At 41.3% G+C, this 13,079-nt stretch overlaps 1 protein-coding gene across 1 annotated transcript in view; it reads right to left on the bottom strand.

The window, feature by feature from the left end:
* The window catches only part of TTN (titin), a 244,337-nt gene that overhangs the window by 184,005 nt on the left and 47,253 nt on the right, over window positions 1-13,079 (bottom strand). Inside the window, exons 47-57 of the mRNA XM_064660725.1 lie at window positions 5,794-6,072; window positions 4,129-4,692; window positions 3,386-3,667; window positions 3,001-3,279; window positions 2,359-2,637; window positions 1,984-2,262; window positions 1,570-1,857; window positions 1,171-1,449; window positions 790-1,071; window positions 406-684; window positions 20-298 (exon numbers count right to left, since the gene is read on the bottom strand). Coding sequence (XP_064516795.1) covers window positions 20-298; window positions 406-684; window positions 790-1,071; window positions 1,171-1,449; window positions 1,570-1,857; window positions 1,984-2,262; window positions 2,359-2,637; window positions 3,001-3,279; window positions 3,386-3,667; window positions 4,129-4,692; window positions 5,794-6,072 — 3,369 coding nt within the window. The remainder of the gene's footprint in view (window positions 1-19; window positions 299-405; window positions 685-789; window positions 1,072-1,170; window positions 1,450-1,569; window positions 1,858-1,983; window positions 2,263-2,358; window positions 2,638-3,000; window positions 3,280-3,385; window positions 3,668-4,128; window positions 4,693-5,793; window positions 6,073-13,079) is intronic.

The raw sequence follows: 13,079 nt of genomic DNA, 5'->3' as shown, positions 1-13,079 counted from the left end.
CCCTCAGGGTAAGACCAACCTTTGACAGTCAGCAGAGCAGAACACCTCTGAATTCCTGCCTCATTTTTAGCCTGACAGAAATATTTCCCATCGTGTTTCAGCTCAATAGATCTCACCAGAAGAGTGGCAACATTGTTCACAAAGGTCATTTTGATATTGCTGTCTTCAATCACTTCATCATTGTCTTTCAACCAGGACACAGTGATGGGCAAGGAGCCTTTAATAGCAGCCTGAAACACAACGGTGCCCCCTCGAAGGGAACTAATGTTTTCTATCCTCTTCAAAAACTGTGGAGGCTCTGGCAGGAAGAAAGTGGCTATGTAAGTATGGGTTTGGTGCACAACTGTGGCATAGATACCACATTGGCTAAAAGCATGCTAGTGGTGTTCTACACCTTGAACTAACCTTTCAGTGTGACCTCTGAACTGCAGAGGCAGCTCCCAACATCATTTGTTACTCTACACTGATACTCGCCAACATCAGAAGCATCAAACCTGAAAACGTGGAGACTAATCAAAGATTTTTCAATGCTTATTCTGTGCTTCTTACTGCTCCGCACGGGTTTATCATCTTTCACCCAAAACACTTCAAAGGGAGGCGTGCCAAGCACCTCACACTCCAAAACCACATCAGAATCCTTCAAGACTTCCATGGACTGAAACTCCTTGCTAAAATAGGGTGACTCTACAGTGCAAAAAGAGAGTGCAATTGTGTTAGTCAGACTTCCGAAGCCTCTAACACTGTACTGAATTTAAAAAGACAAACTGTGCAGCTGGATGTCACACACACCTTTGACTGTAACAACACTACTGCAAATATCTTTTCCAGCATCATTTTTGGCCTCACAAATATATTCTCCACTGTCTTCAGTATCAACTTCTGAAACATGGAGTACTGCCAAAGATTTTGCACAAGAAATCCTGTATTTTTCACTCTCTTTTAGCTCTCTATCATCCTTGAACCATGTGATTTTAATCTCAGGAGTACCAGTGACTTCACAGGTCAGCTCAACATATCCACCTTTCTTTACCAGATGGGTCGGCTCTAGCTTCTCCTTGAAGGCAGCAGGTTCTGTGGATTTAAGAAGAACGTTCAGGACAAAGAAAGCAGGAAAGAGCGCCACTGGGTCAATCCAGCAGCTAGAATTTAAAAGAAAGTAAGAATGCAAACCTTTTACAAACAAGTTTGCACTGCATGTTACTGAACCAGCTACATTGGAGACTTTGCAGGTGTATTTTCCAGAGTCTGCTGGTTTGACTGCATAAAGCTCCAAGTAACTTGCTAATGCTTCTGTCATAATGTAGCAGGCTCCTCCTGTCACGAGCTCAGTATCACCTTTAAACCATTTCACTGTCAGTGGTGTTGTGCCTTTAAATGTGCCTTTGAAATGTACGGTTGACGCAGGCAGTACATCTTGAGACTCTGGTTCTACAGTGAAGCTGGGTGGCTCTAGATTGCATTGAAAGGAAAAAATTGTCAAGAGTAAGACACATGGCCTGCAGTTTGGGAAAGAAAAGTATTATCACACGAAAAGCAAAATTCCAAGAAATGTGAAACGAATTGCCAAACCTTTTACAAACAATGTACTACTGCTCTCTTTGCTACCAGCAGAGTTTGTGGCTCTGCAAACGTAGACCCCAGCATCACTTGCATCTAGGTGTTTGATTTCCAAAGATGCTGAGCCTTCTGCAAAATGTACTGTGTACTTGGCACTTGTAGTGATCTCAGTGTCCTGCTTGAACCAAGAGACGGTCATTGGAAGAGAACCTGAAATTTTGCAGTCTAGGCGGCACGAGGTGTTAATGATGCTGTCAATATTCTTCAGTGGTTTAGTAAAGAAGGGAGGAAGAGTGCGATCTGTTGAGAGTGAAAAAAATTACAGAAACAAACACATGAGCAAAACAGGCATGTTCTTCTACTTCTGGCTCTGTTGGGTGGTGCAGGGCAGAGCAACAGGGCTCTTTGGAAAGGGTCAGTACCAACCTAGCACAGTGAAGCTGGTAGTACAAGAGCTGATGCCCACATCATTGGATATCTCAAAGGTGTATTCGCCACTGTCCTGCATTTCAGTAGCATAAAACTTGAGCTGGGCAATGTTATTTTTGAAGCTGATCCTATATTTTTTGCTGGCAGGTAGTGGCCTTCCATCTTTGAACCATTTGGTTTTTAGCTCTGGAGTGCCTGTGACAGTGTACTCCAAAATAGCTGGTTCCCCTGCTGTAACCTGGATCACTTCAGCTTTTTCAATTATTTTGGCAGGTTCTACAACAGAATTAAACAACTGGTGTTAAGGACAAAAGGAAATTGCTCTTTCTCTCAGGTGGGAGACTGTGGGGATCACGGCCCTTCTCCACTAACCTTTCACTGCTAGTTCACCAAAGCAGGACTGACTTCCTGCATCATTCTCAGCCACGCAGGTGTATTTGCCACCAGAGCTCAGCTGGACACCAGTAATTTGCAGCGTTGCTAGACCATGATCAAATGTCACTCTCACATTGTTATCATCTTTAATAACATCTTTGCCCTTCATCCACATTACAGAAATAGGCTCTGACCCTTTCACCACAGCCTGTAACGTAATACTATCTCCAGCCAGAGCCGTCACATTTTCGATTTTCTTAACAAAAGATGGTGGTTCTAGTTCAAAGAAGAGAGACAAGAAAAAATACTCATTTGTTACTGCATCATCTCATGAAATCTGCTACTTCAAGACAGTTTTGTAAGACAGTACGTACAATACACATAGCAATTCAACAAAAGAGCAAGCAAGTAGAAGAGCAGCATTCTCCAGCCGGGAGCTAATGCATGGCCCTTTAATCTCAATGTCCTTCAAATTCACAGGTTTGATGCCAGATAAGAGTTAAGGTACACAAAGAATTTAAGAGAAGAAGATACTCCCATTCTCCCCAGCCACCCCCAAATCCAAAGAAAAGACATTTTAAGAAATAAGAAGGTTTTGCCAATCCCATCAGTAAGCGGAGTTTTCTCTCTCCTACTGACCTTTCAAGATGTATGTGGCACTGCACATGCACTTTCCGACTTCATTAGCTATCACACACTCGTATTCACCAACATCTGCACTATTAAATGCAGACACCTCCAGAGAAATAACAGCTTTCTGAGAGGTCAACCTGTATTTTTTACTACTGCGAATCTGTTTCTTGTCTTTGTACCAGCTAATCTCAAATGGTCCAGTGCCAGCAACCTCACACTGAAGAACGGTGTTTGTTCCCTTCACTACCTCTGCAGGTTCAAGTGTTCGGATGAAAGACGGAGGCTCTACAAAAGCAGCAAGAAAGAATTAGTCAACCTTGCCAGAAAAAAAAAAAAAAAAAAGGGAAGTTTTTTCTCAAGAAAGTGACTGGCAGCAACAAGAAGGACAGACCTTTGACAACCACTTCAGTGGTGCAGCTGTCACTTCCAACCTCATTTACAACTTCACATGAGTAGGTCCCACTGTCATCAACTTTCATCTCCAAAATATCTAACACAGCCACAGAATTGACAAAGGACATCCTGTGTGTGTTGCTTTCATGGATTTCCTTGTTGTTCTTGAACCAAGTAACCTGGATTTCAGGAGACCCTTTGATTTTGCATTGAAGGCGTGCAGAGTCACCTGGGGTCAGTAAATAAGATGGATCGACCTTCTTCACAAAGGATGGTGGTTCTAAAAATGGGAAAAGGGAAGAGAGAGGAAGAGATGGTAAAAAGGGGCAGAAAATGGAAAAGGAAAGGGTAAAGAAATGGAAAAGGGAAAGGGAAAAAGGAAAGAAGGCTGAAATACAAGACTTTGAAAGATTGGTTCCTTGAACAAGAACAAAATATGAGTTCACAAGACACCAGCATAATCTTCGCTGAACTGCAGCTCCTGTGGTTTTGCCTGTCCTCTTTTTTCATCTCTCCCCTGCATGCAGGAGCAGTTCTTGGATTTCTCTGGTGAAAAAAATATTGAAGTAACACATGGTGCACTGGAAGGCAACAGGGAAAATGAGTTAGAGGGGAACGGACAGTGTAGCAGGTCTGAGAAGAATTTGGTGTAATTTCAGCCCAAAGAAGTCTTTTGACTGAAAAAGAAGAAATGGGGAACGCAAGAAGAGGAAAGGTAAAGGTAGCGTAGAACTATCTTACCTCTGACTGTGACGCTGGCAGAAGAGGAGCTGCTTCCTGCCTCGTTTGAGGCAGTGCACACATAGTGGCCTGAATCCTTGAGCTTAGCCAGAGGAATCTCAAGCGAGGCTATTTTGTCTTCAAAGTAAATCTTATAATCTTTGCCTGGAGGGATTTTGTTTCCATCCTTTGTCCACCCTACAGTTACTTTCCTGTCTTCATCTACCTGACATTCAAGACGTATTTTTTTATTAACTGCTGACTGCACTGACTGCAAAACTTTAATGAAGTGGGGCTTGTCTATAATGACCATTTCAGCCTGGCAAATATCAGCCCCAAACCTGTTGGAAGCTTTGCATGTGTAAACCCCTCTGTCACTGGTGGTGAGAAAGGAAATTTCTAAAACATGTTTATTTTCCATTTTGGAGATTTTATGGTGGTCTGAAGACGAAATTGTCGTGCCATCTTTCTGCCAGGTGACGTCGATGACCGGAGTGCCCAAAACAGTACAGAGGAACTTGGCACTTTTGCCCACAAAAGTAGTGATAGATTCAGGTCTGGTAAGAAACGTTGGTGGAAGTGCTTCTGCAAAACAAAGGGGTTCAATGTTATCCAGAGGTGAGGAACAGAGCCTATGCTCTTTCTTCACATTTGCCAGCGACAGAGAGCAAGAGAGGCCAGCTTGTCACTGGACACTCTTAAGCAAAAGAAACCAGCAGTGAAGGAGATAAGAGGCGTTAAAGATGATAAATTTTGGCTTTTGGTTGGTACTTCTTCGGTCTATATATTGCTCCAGAGCTTGAATTTTGAATCTCTGGAGCAATTTACAAACTAAAGGAAAATAAACCAAAAGCCAGAAATTCCTCCCCCAAGACTGACATGTTTGCATACTGTTCTCTCGAGGCGGGTCAGTTTGCACGCATTTCACAGTTCATGCATCTTGCATTAGTCTAGCTAACAGCTAGCACTTAGTAAAGACCAAATGAAGACTCCTCCCACAACGAGAAAAGTCAGAGTAAAAAAAAAGTCATACACTAAATGCCCAAAAGACAGTGGTTTGGTTTTTTGTTTTGTTTTGTTGTTGGGTTCTTTGTTTGTTTAAAAAGAAAAAAAAGAATTGTATAGCTCTCATTAGATAAAAAGTTTGCAAACTGAAACCCTTTACCCTCTTTTGTTTGCTTAAGAAGATCTATTTGCCCAATCACAGAGTTCCCCTTTGGCCACAGCACAAAGATGTTCAGGTATGCAGAGCTGCATAACCTGCGTCGCAAGTATAGCTGCAGGATAAACATAGGGTGCTAGGATAATCACACAGTGACTATTACACTAAGAAATCAGATTTAAAAGTCTATTTCTTGTCGTCTGGAAGTTAAATAAACCTTTTTCAAGAATGTATTCATAAAGCAATCTTATTCGGTTGACAGTCTTGTTCCTCCTGCTCTCTTTTCTCTTTTTTCTTTCCTTCTGAAACTTTTCATACTGATTCCCTTTTCTATGTACAGAAAGCACCAGAAAGCAGCATTCTCAAAAGTTATTCCTTCTCTGTGCTTATGCCTGCCAACATTAGGTATGGATTATGTACTATAATAGCAATCAAGAACCCCACAAGTGTAAGTATAGCAGTGAAAGCATTATAATACACCAAGATATTTTATGGAGAAGTTGTTCTTGGAAGTCTGTACTTACCAGTTACTGTTAAAACAGCTGTAGAGCTTACACTGCCATGCTGATTGGAAGCCTTACAGCTATATTCTCCACAGTCAACAACTTGAGGCCTTGGGATCTCCAGCGTGGAGAGGTAGTTGGAAGTGCGAATGGAGTATTTGTCCCCATCATATATCTCTCGTCCGGCTTTGTACCACTGGAACTTGACATTGGGAGCCATCTCCACCTCACAGGTAAACTTGGCCACATGATTTACAGCCACCTCCAGGGGTTCAAGCCTTCTCCTCAGGATAGGTGCAACTGAAATCAGAAGCAGAGATTAACTCAAAACTCTGCCTGCTGACATTCTGAAAAATAACAGTGAAGTGACTGACTGAAAAAAAAAGGAAAAGAAAAGGTGACATACTTGCAATTCACATAAAGTGACTGTAAAAAAAAATATCTGTAAGAAATGAAAGCAGTACTAGGCTCAGTGGACAGACAGTCTTACGGTGCCTAATGACATCAGGAAACACTGTGATGATACTGGAAAAATAAAGTGAAATAGCAATGCACAATAGCAATGGGATATACGGTACACTATCCTGGATTTGTGAGAAATAATGGTGTGAATAAGAAATTGTGGTGAATCTGTGCAATGACTCTAAGGAGTGAAAGAGGGTGCAGTAGTGGGAAAAATGGGAAGAGTAGAGTAGGTCCACTTCCCAGGCAACAAAAAGTGGTTGAGACTGAGATACAGCTTTGTCCTGACCATGCTTGTGCAATGAAGCAACAAAGTTCCTGACCAAAGACTGGGGTAACAGAAGTGAGAGGCTTTGCAATGTGGTAAAAGGAGACCATCAATCCAGAGAGAAGGGAACCCTCTGATTAGTGGCATGATGGTATTAATATTGTATCCATATCCAAAGTACAGACACATAGTAGGGCAGATTTATTAGTAGAGCAGTGCATTAAAAAGGCAGTATTTTATCCCCATAATCCAACCTCTTTTAACAACTGTGAGTTTTGCTGCTGTTGCTCTTTTTCCACCTTGATTCAGTGCCTCACAGGTGTACTCTCCTTGGTGAATCTCCGCACACACTTTGTTTATTACTAGTGTGTATGTGTCCTGATCTTGCAAACACTTGAATTTGTTGCCTGAAGATACCAGTTTACCCTCAAAGTACCAGTTCACCTCACTGACATTTGTTATGACAGAGACCAGCCTGACACTCTCCTCTTCCTCCACAACAGTGTCTACCAGTTTGCTGTGTATGATGGGACAACTCTCTTTGCCCAGCTCAGCCTGTAACTTCCCAGCTCTAGTTTCCAGATCCTCTCTGCCCTCTTCCTCACATATTTTTTCCCTTTTCTCTTTCCTTTTCAATATTTCTGTGGGTGTCTGAGTAGGAAGACCTGCAGAGGCTACATCAGCAGTGGCTACAGCCACACCCACGTCCTTGATTTGACCACGCCCAGTCACAGTGTTGATTAGTTGTGTAGGCAAAGCTTGCTCCAATGGTACTTCTGCCTCCATAGTACTCTCAGCCTGCTGGGGCTCCAGCTCAGAGGTTTCATCACAGGGTTTTCCTGTGAGAAGTAGATTGGGATAGAATGGAAATGTTTTGCATTTTTCATCTGTCAAGAGATGTTTATCTTCACAAAGAGAATAAAAAGCTTCCTTCAAAACTGTTTTCTGGTCAGCTGTCTGAATGCTAAAGTCTCTCAAGGAGACTGAGATTTCTATGGGACTGCATCGTCCTGTGGACACAACATAGGTACACAAGGTATGTGTATTCTCCTTGGTGATGTTTATCGTCTGCACTTCAACATTTTCTTTATCAGCCAACCATTCTGAAAACAAGAGGTTTTTCTCACTTACTACTGTAGCTTTAAGTGCATTTTTAACTTGAGACTTTATGTCCAAGTTGCAGCTCTTGGGAACAAGAGCAGTGAGCTGACTCCCTTTGTTGAGGACTTGGCTGGGCTGGAGCTGGTCAGAGTGCATTTTTTCATGGGGTTGTCTCGATGCTGTTTTCCACTGCTTAGGTGGGCTGGAAAGATCAACATGTTCCTCCTCCAGGAACTGATTTTCTTCCAGGAGCAGGGGAAATCTCACAGCCTGTCCCTCATGTATTCTTGCAGCAAGATCTTCCTCTACTGTTTCCAGGGAAGAAATGTTCTCCAGAGGGAGAGCTTGGCCCCCAGTAAAGGCCAATTCAGAGGGAAATCTGGGTTCAGCCTTCAGCTCACCTTGTGTTGCCTGAAAGCTTTCAAGGACCTGGATTTGGTCACCTTCTATGGCACAGCTCTCAGTGGTGCTTGATACCTGTAGAAGGACTTGGGAAACCTCTGTCTTCAGAGCAGCCAGTTGTTCTGCTGCCTTGGGGATGATTTTCTCTTTGATCAAGGGTATGTGTACAGCTACAGTCCCAAGGCAGCCTGGCAGCTGTGTCTCTGTTGCTGCTGCAGGCACCACACCCTGTGGGCCACCAGGGAGGGTTTGCCATGCTTCTGCCAGAAGCCTACCACTCTCTTGTGTTATGGCCACTTGAGTGAGCATCTCTTCAACACTCTGCACAGCCAGACAGGTTGGTGGCGGGCCAGGCAAGATGTCCTCCCTAGGCAACACATGCACTGCCTGGCTCATCTGGAGCTGAAGGAGGGCCAGAGGCTTCCTCATGGCCTCAAGACTGAGTGCTCCTTCCACAGCAGGAAGCTCACCAGCCTCCTCATAGAAGACGGGGCTTTGGTCCTCTGCCACTGCAGAATGCTGCAAGGCCGGGCTCTGCCTGCACACAGCATGTTCCTCGGGCAGCACAAGGAGCTCAGCAGAGCACATGGCCTCGCCCAGAGCACTCACTGCCCTGCACGTGTAGAGCCCAGTGTCCTCCTCCATACAGTCCCACACTGTCAGGGAGCCTGAACCGTCAGGGTGGTGAGCAATGGAACGACGCACATCAGAGAAGAGCTGCTCGCTCCCCTTGAACCACAGCACATCGGGGCCTGGCTTCCCTGCCACTGTGTACTCAAAGACTGCAGTGGAGCCCGGGGCACACCGCACGCTGTCGGGCTCCTTGGCAAAGCAAGGGAATCCCGGTGTCCGCTGCCGCACACGGAGGTGGGTGCTGCATGTGGTCTCACCGTGTACATTGCTGGCCACGCACGTGTACTTACCCTCATCCTGCACACCCACATATGGGAGGATGAGGCTATGGTCATTGCCAGCAAACACTAACTTACAGTCCATAGACGAGGTTAGCTTCAGACTGTTGAAAAACCACTCGATTTTGGGTTTGGGGCTGCCAGTAACAGTAACAGAGAGCCTAGCTACATCTCCCTGCCAAACTTCAACATTAGGGACCTGTTTGAGGAAAACAGGGGCTTTCCCCTCCTCCTCCATTTTCATTGTTTCTTTGCTGACATAAACTGGTTTTCCAGGCTCAAATTCAAGTGTTTTTTCTCTACCAGGAAACTGAAGGCCGCTGCTGTAGCCTTCATTTCTTCCGTCCTCAGAAGAGGCAATAAGAGACCTAGCGATGTCTGTATGGAAAAAAATTGTTCAGTTTTACTAGAATATTTATGAAAACACTCATAGCTAACAATAAGCAGTGTTAGGGAAACTATTTTTTTATAGCTGGAGGGTTTCCCTATACTGTACAACAGCCAGCAACGAACATGAGGTCCCCTTGGTGTCAAATACACACCTGCCAAAACCAGCAAGACATGCTGTGCTGTCAGGTTACTTAGGAATTTCCCATCTGGATCAGCATGGATGTCTCTTTAAACCTGACATCACAGTATGGGTTAGGCATACCCCCCCAGGGTGCATCGTGCAAGTAACAATCAAGCAACATTGATGCATTTCACAGGTATAATTAAAGTGGTATGTGGTATATATAAAGGGATATGTGTCATACATATTTGTATGTACATCTATACAAATAAGGAGAGCAGAACAGCGTAAGACCTAGATTTAATTCAAAACACCAAGAAAAAAGCAGAATGCTAGTATAAGAATTGAAAAAAACCCCTGCCAAACAAAAAAACAACCAACAATCCTACAATCTTTTCAGCACACTGACTTTTATTCTGGTGCATAGTCCATCTCTTTAAACTCTATCTTTTGTCTAATACACCAAGAGATTACCTCTCTCTTACCAGTTTTGTCCTGGTTTTGTCATTAGACCCTTAAGTTTACAGCACCATTATTACAAAAATCACAAGTCTGCTTATGAACTCCTCCCTGTCACAATATGGCATATTAAAACTACCACAATAAAAGAGAGAAAAAGAAGACAGAGCACTTTAAAATTTTTCTTGCCCTTTTGAAGTTACCCATATATATGTTGGACTCTGGTTCTAATGATGGTTTAAAAGTGAGAGGAAGTGGAGATGAAGAACATACCATTCTCTGCAGATGCTTGACAATAAAAACATCAGTGAAATCTCAGACTTCCAGGAATGGTACAAGCAATCTCTGAGAAGCATGATGCAAAGAAAATCTTTGGAAATCAAATACTGTTGTCCTTACAAGTTTGCTCATTTAAGGACCACAGTATTCAACATGGAAAGATACGAGAGTTTAAAAAAGGAATAAAATTGTGAGTGGATAAATGTCTCTAGGAACTTTAAGAGGGAACCTTGATAAGCTTCTCAATTAGAGTACGTTAAATTTAAAAACTTATTGAGACAATAAATTTTACTACACTCCAACAAAAAGGAACAGACTATGTCACACCCAATTCTTTTTCATTAGTTTAAAACTTATTAGTTTTGCCACAAATGCCAGAATATACATGACATAGCACAGTGCATACAATGACTAACTGCAGAGAAGAGATGCTTAGGTAAAAAAAAAAGATTATGTCAGTCCTTTGGTATTACTTACCAGTCTTGCTAAAACAGTAATAAATTGTGCAAGTGAATTTGAGAATGGGTGGCAAAATTTGGCCCAATAAGTAAAATATAAAAATATGGAATATAAGTTTCAGAATGAAACCCATGCTAATACACAAGAATGCTTTATAATGGGAGTGTGGAAAAAATTAATGCACTTTTGTGTGTTCCTGAATATTTATGACAGAAAAACTATACAGATTCTTTTTTGTATTTCAGATAGGTCTGTGAAATGAATAAAGTACAAGAAGTGATGGACTTAAATCATTTACATATTTATTTCACAAATTAACCATACATGTTAACATTCAATGCACATTGATGACAAACAGACATAATTCATCCTTTTTTTAAAATACTTATTTTGTAGAAATAAAGACAACATTAAAACTGAAAATTGTGAGCTTTTTGACTCCTATGAAAGCACAAAATTTTGGAGATAGTCGAAGTATACCAGTTGTCCCAGAGTAAGTTAATTCCAACCTGGGATTACTCCACATTTAATATTTGTAGCTTAGGTGAGACTTTGTCTCTCCATAAACACATGATCATGCTCCTGGCTAATGTATGAAACTTAAACCAAGACTTTTAAACTTACGTAAACCACAAACACCACTACACAGGTAGAGAAAAAGGTGCTTGGCCATATATTTCAGATGTGAATATAAACTTGGACCTGTTTGGCTTATGGCTTCAGAACCAAGTTATGGGCCTGTTTCTGCTAAAAATTTTCAGATTTACATGCAAAATAAACACACATCACAATTGCATAGGGCCTAATCGAAGGGCCTCTGACCTCTTTGGCTTTGGGCCTAAAAGACCCCTCATGTCACAGCTGACACAGAACATCAGACAATTCTTGCCAACTTCCCTAAGGACCTCTGCTGTCTAATGAATCAGACAGTGCTACACATCTACACAAGGAATGGATCAAGGACATGTTGTGGAGTAATTCTTTCCCACCACAACATCAGGTCAGACACTCATGTTTCTCTTTCCTACCACCATTACCTATGAGAAATCACAATTATCTCTGCCTTTTAACATATAAACCTTATGTATGTTAAATTATATATTAAATTTTTATCAGGCAACACAATCGGCACAAAGAGAATCTTTTGATCAAAATATACTATCCCGGGTGAGTGATAGGATAGTCTTAAAAGATTATCAGTTTTTTGAGGCATGCTGACCTCAGTGTGAGGAAACATCAAACTCAGAAATAAGAAATTGTAGGAACATAACTGAACATACTACAGGAATAGTTCTTTTATGCTTAAAATCCCCGTGGTACTTAAAGCTGTTTGCAAGGTAACTGACAGAAATTTGTAAATGACTGGAAGAACCTCATTAACAGGTTAAAAAAAAAAATTAATTTCTGTTTAGGGTTCTTGAACTCAAGATCTCACCCTGACTTAGAGGTTACTGGAAAGCTGGTACATGCATTAGAGATGTATTTAACTTCTAATAAACATTAATTAATAACTTTCATACTTTTAACAGATTTTCTCAATTTATCATAGTTTATGTAAGAGAGATTTAGTTCTGATTATGTCAGCTACTGCTGACTCTTCCTCCTAAATATTAGCATTACTTTAAATACAAAAATATATATTCACATGGAGAACATTAACGTAAAAATCTCTTCTGGTGAGAAAATGCCACAGATAACAATTGAATGTATTCCATTTATTTCTGGTCATTTTGACACATAGGACACTTAACTGGTATTAATTAAAAAAAAAAGAATATGTAAAGATATAGTTCTAATGTGAAACAAGATACTGCATAAAAATATCTTTTTTACTACTATGTATTTGTTATGAATGACACTGGAATACAGGGACAACCAAAATTATTTTAATGAATTTACAGTAACATCACTGATTTATTATTATTTTCTCTCTCCTTTCCCTTTAACTTCTAAAGATACAGTACAAAATATGTTTTCAAGTTTATTACTTGGTAATAGAGAAAAAAATCCTGTCCAGTCTCTACAAATGCAAAACTTTAATTTTTCTTCCCATTGTGCTGCTTTTCTTTGCAACAGCATAATTCCATTGACGTAAAAAAGGCATTTAATTCCATGAGCGGTTAGAATGAGGCCCATGGATGTAAGAATTTTGCAGTGATAGAAACTGTAAACACAGGATTTGAATCAGTGAAACTCACATGTTCTGACAACATTATGAGAAGGGGAAATACCAGCTTAAGGAGTTCTTTCACAGAACTATACCCAAATGAAACAGCAAGCATAAATTAGTATTCCATATCTCTAGGTTACAAGAAAAAAGTGGTGTCTACATTTTCAGGTGATTTCTAGCCTACATAAAACAAGAGCGGTTGCACCGTTACAGATACACAGGTATATGTACATTATACAAAAAAATTAGTCCTGCTTACATGAGTGTCAACTAAAATATCTTTAC

Source organism: Pseudopipra pipra, chromosome 7, assembly GCF_036250125.1.
Source record: "Pseudopipra pipra isolate bDixPip1 chromosome 7, bDixPip1.hap1, whole genome shotgun sequence".
Taxonomy (NCBI): Eukaryota; Metazoa; Chordata; class Aves; order Passeriformes; family Pipridae; genus Pseudopipra; species Pseudopipra pipra.
This window is presented reverse-complemented; position numbering and strand designations above follow the sequence as displayed.